This window comes from Erpetoichthys calabaricus, unplaced genomic scaffold, assembly GCF_900747795.2.
Source record: "Erpetoichthys calabaricus unplaced genomic scaffold, fErpCal1.3, whole genome shotgun sequence".
Classification (NCBI taxonomy): Eukaryota; Metazoa; Chordata; class Cladistia; order Polypteriformes; family Polypteridae; genus Erpetoichthys; species Erpetoichthys calabaricus.
The window spans coordinates 1-7,500 of record NW_026261608.1 but is presented as its reverse complement, the minus strand read 5'-3'; the positions used below and the strand labels follow the sequence as shown (position 1 = coordinate 7,500).

Below are 7,500 nucleotides of genomic sequence, written 5' to 3'. Positions count from 1 at the left end.
AATAATTATTTGTTAAGGATCTCTTTGTATATCACGTTGTCAGTTCGCCCCTCTGCTTGTAATATGACCAACCTGTGTGCTGAGCTTACTCTTGAGCATGCAACGTACAGTTTGCTATGTGAAAATCAGTCTTGCCTCAAATTAATGCCAACCTTTTGTAGGGTCTGTCCCTGAGACTTATTAATTGTCATTGCGAAGCAGAGCCTTAGTGGAAATTGGAGGTGTTTGAATTGAAATGGGAGATCAGAAGGTATAACGGGGATGCGAGGAATAAAAACTCTCTCCCCTGAGCCACCGCCAGTAAAAATAGTTGCCTCAATGACGTTCTTTTGCAGACACGTGACCTGAAGTCTCGTGCCGTCACAAAGTTTTAGTGGCTGTACGCAAATCCACAATCGGTTTCATATTGTTTTCGTACCTCATCAATTGTGTAATGTGTTTTTTGAACAGGTTTGATTCATCGAAGTGATCACTCCTGCTGCGTTCAGTCACTTCACGTGAGCCGCTGTCTTGTGTGATGTTGCGATGTCCATACCTCGTGTCTTCTCATTAAACTTGTATCTCGCGAATATGGCATTGCAAACTGCAGCGGGTCAGTTCACGTGCTTACATGGGAGGCGTGATGACGCGATATATTTTGATATATATCAAAATACCCGCGGTTCGCAGCGGCGAAATACTGCTTTAAAAATTTTATTAAGAAGAAAAGTAAACCTTTTTAAACTGAAGAAAATGAACCGGTTGTAATATGACCAAGCTGTGTGCTGAGTTTACTCTTGAGCATGAAATCTAACGTGGTTTGTGCCCTTCAGAATGAAAACAGTTTGCATTTACCTCTTTAATAAAAGGCGAGCTTTTAAGCCTGAGAAATCACCCCGTAAATGCACACGTTTAATTGCACATGTGTTAATATGTATACTTACACAGTATTAAAAGACACTCAAAAATTAACGTCATTTACCTTCGTTCCCGCGTTTGACTCGTGCTGTAAATCTCTTCCTTGTTTTTAGTTCACGTGATTATGTAGGAGGCGTGATGACGCGATACGTGACTCCGCCTCCTCCATTTGAGTATATGGACAAAAAACAGGTTCCAGTTATGACCATTACGCGTAGAATTTCGAAATGAAACCTTCCTAATTTTTGTAAGTAAGCAGTAAGGAATGAGCCTGCCAAATTTCAGCCTTCTACCTACACGGGAAGTTGGAGAATTAGTGATGAGTGAGTCAGTCAGTCAGTCAGTGAGTCAGTGAGGGCTTTGCCTTTTATTAGTATAGATGACCCTAACCTGTTGCACATCTTTCCCAGCTCTGTCCCTCTGTCTAGCCAATCGGTACAGGTTCTTTTCTTCTTCCTTACTGTCCAGCCTCTCATACAACTCATCATATGCCTTTTCTTTAGCCTTTGCCACCTCTCTCTTCATCTTGCGCCTTATCTCCTTGTACTCTTGTCTACTTTCTGCATCTCTCTGACTGTCCCACTTCTTCTTTGCTATGCTCTTCCTCTGTATACTCTCCTGTACTTCCCCATTCCACCACCAGGTTTCCTTTTCCTCCTTCCTCTGTCCAGATGTCACGCCAGGCACTCTTCTTGCTGTCACCCTTACTAATTCTGCTGTAGTTGCCCAGCTGTCTGGTAACTCTTCATTGCCACCCAGTGCCTGTCTTATCTCCTCCCTAAACTGAACCTTGCAGTTTTCCTTTTTCAACTTCCACCATTTTATCCTTGGCTCTGCCCTTACTCTCCCAACTTGTGGGGCATATTCACTAACAACATTCATCATCACACCTCCAATTTCCAGCTTCATAATCATTGCTCTGTCTGACACTGTTTTCACTTCCAAAACACTCTTGACATACTGTTAATTCAGAATAACCCCTACCCCATTTATCCTCCCATCCACACCATGACAAAATAATTAGAATCCACCTCCGATCCACCTGGACATACTCTCCTTCCATGTAGTCTCTTGCATGCACAATATATCAACCTTCCTTCTCTCCATCATATCTGCTAACTCTCTTCCCTTACCAGTCATACTGTCAACATTCAAAGTTCCTACCCTTAGTTCCACTCTCTTTACTTTCCTCCTCTCCTCCTGCCTCCGGACACGTCTCCCCTCTCTTCTTCTCCTTCTTCTTCTTCGGCCAACAGTAACCCAATTTCCGCCAGCACCCTGTTGGCTAACGGTACTGGTGGCGGTCGTTGTTAACCTGGGGCTCAACCGATCTGGTATGGAAATCTGTATTGTTGTCCTCATGTTGATCTGGCAAAATTTTACACCGGATACCCTTCCTGACGTAACCCTCCCCAATTATCCAGGCTTGGGACTGGCACAAAGAAACTAATTGATTAATCAGTTTAAATAGTTTCTGTAATATGTGATTACTTTTATCATTTAAATGTTAAACTGAGAATGGAACATTTTCATTAAAAGACATTATAGATATCACAAGACTAATAGTGAAAAAACATCTGCTGGTGTATTTGAACACATAATCATCATAGTCATCTGAGATCACTTGGTGCTTTGGATCTTTCAGCACCAGACACCTTTCTCTAAGTAGCCAAGCCAAGATTAATTAAATGTTAACTTGTGTCCAAGTAGCATGCATAGTCTTTGGATCCTTTCTTTTCTTTCAGAGCCATGTTAAGGCTCTCCTCTCTCTGCTCTCTCTTCTAATGCCAAGAATTGGTAGACCTTGCAGAGAACCTGGCCTGTAAAACCTTTTGTATGTGATGGGACACACTGTGTATGCCACCCATGTCCATGACAGTCATTCACCAAGTCATCATATTTGGCCCATTTTCTCTTATTGGGCCCCTTTATTCATCCAAGGGGGCAGTCAGGTACACTGTGTTCACCTACTTTGGTAGCTTAGAAACCAACATTGTGTCAGTACTGAAGGCACTCACTACAATGTTAAATGGAAACTTGAGCTGTCTCCCTAGATAGTCCTTCAACTGCCTGCCCCGTGGTCTCTACCTTTTTGATGAAAATATTTTTTAAGGTTTATTAATTATTTTTAACCTATTTTAAAGTAGGTATGATAGGAACTTTCCTGGTCTGGCTGTTTTACCAAAAACATAAACTATTACATTAAAAGTCTGTCATTCACAAAGCATAAATATTCACCATATTTAGCAAATCGAAATCTAACAGTCTGACAAAAAGAAAATCTTCCCACCAACTCTAGTTTCCCTGGGTGTAACTTTAGTTTTTTTTGGCATTTACAGGTACAGTGAAAGGTGTCCCATCAGTTCTGAGGGTTTCAGGCCATTACTCTAGTGCTTTATTTCTGCATGTGAAATACTTTTTTATCTTTCTGTCAAATTCAATATAGGCTATAAAATACACCATAAAAAACAGCAAAATGATTCAGATCACTGCCTCAAAGCCAGTAAGCACTCTGCCAGAATTTTTTTTACTACATTTGATAACTTATTTACAATATTATTGATCAACATTGTTCTAGAGGAGCATTCTATGTATTAATTTTAAGTAAATATACATGTTGTATTATAAAATGATAAATTTGAGGACATAACTGCCAAGTGAAATTTTTTGTGTATTGATATTCTCAGATTATTGGTCCATTGCACTGCACAAATCATCAGAAATTTAAATATAGGTAATACACAAAATGAATAAAGCACAAAATCATAATTAAAAACATTCTGCATATGCTGGACTCTGAAGGTTTCACTGCAATTATTAGGAGGGGTTATGTGTGAAGTTATTATCTGAAATAAATGTTACCTGCTCTTTCAGGAGTCATTTAAGGAATACAGTAGTTCGCTTTTATCTTAGTCAGTTAAAAACTGTAATGTGTGAAGACTGTAACATATGTTTACAATGAAGTATGAAATGGTTATACTTCAGATTATCCAACAATTCTATACACTGTTTGTTTAAGACACAGCCTACCTAGTATAAACGCAGTTTGACTTGTAAATGCATTCACCAAACAGAAATTGTTTATTTACAGGTAAACTGACTTCCCTCCATCGGCTTCACTTGCATAGCAACCATCTAGTCAAAGTGCCTGCTTGCCTTGCTGGATTGCCCAACTTGACTCATCTGGACTTGCAGAACAACAATCTACATTCTGTTCCTTATGAAATTGAAACTTTTCTTTATTCGTATTTGAAAGGGAACCCAATTGGACAGACGGAGTCCACTTTTCATGAATCACAAGGTTAGAGAAGAGGTTTGTTTGAATCCATAACGCTTTACAACTTAATTATTTAAGATGTCCTACTGTATACATCTTAAAAAAAAAAAAAGCGCACTTTGCATAATTTTAATTTATCTGTGATAGCAAGTGTCTGTGTTTTTTTAGTTCAGGATCTGTATGTTTAATGTGTTTGTGTGAATCTTAATGTTGTTATAATCAAACTTGTATGTGTGTGTATATACTGTATGTATGTATGAATGTATGTATATATAAATTGCCTAAGTCGCACATATTATTTTAGATTCATTGTTTTTTTTTTTCTCCCACTTTAGCAGATCGGCCTTCTTCCAAAGAGCCACCACGAATGCAAATAACTGTTGAGAAACAGAGGTAGACACATATTTTCATTTTATTCATTAATCCTTTCATTCACTTTACCCATTCACTGTCTCTTTTCTGAGTTGAGATTAAAGCCGATGTCAAATTATGCAATGCACATAATGTGACGTTGCCTTAACTCTGCTGTCTGTTCCTAGTTTTCTTCCATTAAACTTTTGGAATATACATTATATACAATATACATGTTTCTGCTGTGGCACTAGAGGGCGCTACCATTCCTCAAACCCATTAGACACCAGGTAAAAGCACCAGGAAATATTTTAATTTCTTTTTTCCTCAATAAATGTGCCTTCAAAGCACCACCACCACAATACACAATAAATCAATAATCAATAATTCTTTTCCTCCTCTCCTCCCAGCAGCTCCGTCAGTCTACCTCCCAACTCCGCCTGTCTTGCTGGGTCTCCACCAGTCCTTTATATAGTTCTTGACCCAGAAGTGCTTCTCCTCTTCTGTTCACGTGACTTGTCAGCCCGGAAGTACTTCTGTTCTTCTGTCTGTGTGACTTGGGAGTACTTCCGGGCTATACGGGAAACAAAAATCCCCTCGTCTCTCTGCAGTGTCACATGGTGGCATCCACAGTACCCAGCAGGGTTGTGAAGCCAAACTCCAACTCCCATTGTGCCCTGCGGGAATCCGGGGTACCTCTAGGCTGCAGGAAAGACACTATCTAATGTCCTGGGTTTGTCGGCCGGGATGAGCTGCCGGCCATCCATCACAATGCTAAGGATGTGAATTCAGGATCTTAGTCTTAATCATGGCAGTGGCTAATAATCTCAATTTACCATTTGTAAGTATTAGAATGTTTATTCTCTGTTTGGTTTAGTTTATTTTTAAACCCCCCAATTTTGGTTTCTACATCTTTTGACAGATGTTTATGATAAGACCTTTTAATGTGGCTTTTGCATTTACATTTACATTCAAATGCAAAGAAGATAAATGACAATGTGAAATATTTAACACATAATCTTCAAGAAGATAGGTTAGGAAAAAGTGCCAAAAGCATCATATACTGTACATTTGCATCATATTATCTTACATATAAAATTTTACATATTAATTGCCAATCCTGATAACTGAAAACAAGTGATGAAATGTCAAATGTACAGTATATTTTACTTTCAGTATGCCTGATAGGGTACTTGTTTCACTCCTATTTTACAAAATAATGTTGCCATCCTTTAATTGGGATGGCTGCAGGTAGTAATCCAGTACATAATTACTATTTTTCAATTTCTTTGGGTCTAGTTTCCTTGTTACGGAGGATGGTGGTAAGGTTCGTCTCCATGCAGGAATGGAATTAGACTTTCCAATGGGTGCTGCTACGAAGCTGACAGTGCGTTGGAGAGTTTTTTATCCCAGTAGAAACTGGGTGAAGCTGGCACACCATGATCTCCTTCTAAGTGAAATTTTAGAGCTGCAGCCTCATGGAACACTATTCAATGATGTAAGTTTCAGGTTTTAGGAATTAACAGTAACAATCGGTAAATCAAGTTTTACTTACAATTATAATGATCTCATTCTTACAATATTGTAGATGGCTGAACAAAAGAGGGCCTTTAAGCAATTGCAGTTTATATATGTTCACTTTCATATAAGCAATGTATATTGTGACCACCACAGGCTACACAGCTCCCCAAACACTCAACACAATGGACACTAGGCACAAGTTAAGCGCAGGACACATTTATGTAGCTGTGGAAAATACTTTTCCCTTGCTCTCTACCTATGCAGTACAGTATAAACAAGCACTAATAAACACCAAATACATAGTCCCTTTCTTCTCCTTGTCTATTCTCTCTCTCTCTTGTGCCTCCACTATTCCCTCAAACTTCGTCCACTTCCTCCCGACTCTGGCTCCCTGAATGGAGTGAGGTGGCTCCTTTTATAGGATACCCGGAAGTACTCCAGGTGTCTGGTGATTTTCTTCTGGCAGCACTTCCACATATGGCGGCAGTCCTGCTAAGGAGGGCTCAACCATTCCCCTTGCGCCCCCTGGCGGTGGCCATGGACCCTGTTGAGCTTCCTTGCACCCACCCCATGGCACCACAGCAAGCCAGGGGTGGGCAGCCCTCTGTCATCCCAAGGTAGGTATTGCCCAGTGCAAGCTCCTTCCCCTGGTCCTTCCATTACGAATGCATCCCAGCTGTCCATCACAATATGAAAGTTGAAAGTCAACCTTATCCAAGTGTCTTTACTCATTAAATGTCAGATTACTTTATGAGAAATGTCAGACTTCTTTATAAATAATGAACATTGTGGCAATATCTTTTTGTAATATGAAGGGAAATAAACAGGAAGAATGTTTTAATTGTAAGTTTAATTTTTGAGCTGTAGCTTATCAGAAAAATTCTTATATGTATAAAATATGTCTTATAAATATTTTTTGTTATGTTAATCATTCATTCTTTTTTTTTCAGGTGAATGGCATTACTTTAGTTTCCCAAAGTGTTAGAGCAAAAATTAGGTTCAAATCTGCAAGATGTTGAAATATTTTTGCACTGGAACCCTTGGGTTATTCCCAGTAGGTGATGGGGATTCTTTCTATAGCTCTGACCACCTGGATGTAACAGAGACTAAATTCAAGAGACTCAGTGAAGGCTAGGAGCTGAGCATAAACAATAATAGGGTATTTATTGATAAATGTAAGATAAGCAGTGTTGTTACTGCAATTAAAGAAGTAGAACATGTAAGGCTAATGAGAATACTTCACATGACTAGGCAGTAGAATTGTCACAGTAGCTCTGTTCCATTCGAGTCTAAATGAATGTAGTTGTTTGCTTTTCTCAGAGGCAGTCACACATGCAACATCTACAGTTTGATATTTAGTTACCTTTGCAAGGATTGAGAATAGTTAAGACTAATATAGTTTGCTTTGTGTACAGAGATACTTTATGAAATCTGCATGTAAAATTAACAAAAGG

At 39.1% G+C, this 7,500-nt stretch overlaps 1 protein-coding gene across 1 annotated transcript; it reads left to right on the top strand.

The window, feature by feature from the left end:
* The first annotated feature begins 3,880 nt into the window (after positions 1-3,880).
* Positions 3,881-6,802, top strand: LOC127526464 (p53-induced death domain-containing protein 1-like). The gene is made up of 3 exons (XM_051922017.1): positions 3,881-4,198; positions 4,510-4,567; positions 5,825-6,802. The coding sequence occupies exons 1-3, from the start codon at positions 3,955-3,957 to the stop codon at positions 6,039-6,041; spliced, it is 519 nt and encodes a 172-aa protein (XP_051777977.1). The 5' UTR covers positions 3,881-3,954; the 3' UTR covers positions 6,042-6,802.
* The last annotated feature ends 698 nt before the right edge of the window (positions 6,803-7,500 follow it).

Bases quoted from the DNA above. Each gene is read 5' to 3' on its own strand.
- LOC127526464 (XM_051922017.1), top strand. From the start codon at position 3,955: ATGCATTCACCAAACAGAAATTGTTTATTTACAGGTAAACTGACTTCC. The intron at 4,199-4,509 runs GTTAGAGAAGAG...CTCCCACTTTAG, and splicing joins CACTTTTCATGAATCACAAG to CAGATCGGCCTTCTTCCAAA. The intron at 4,568-5,824 runs GTAGACACATAT...CTTTGGGTCTAG, and splicing joins ATAACTGTTGAGAAACAGAG to TTTCCTTGTTACGGAGGATG.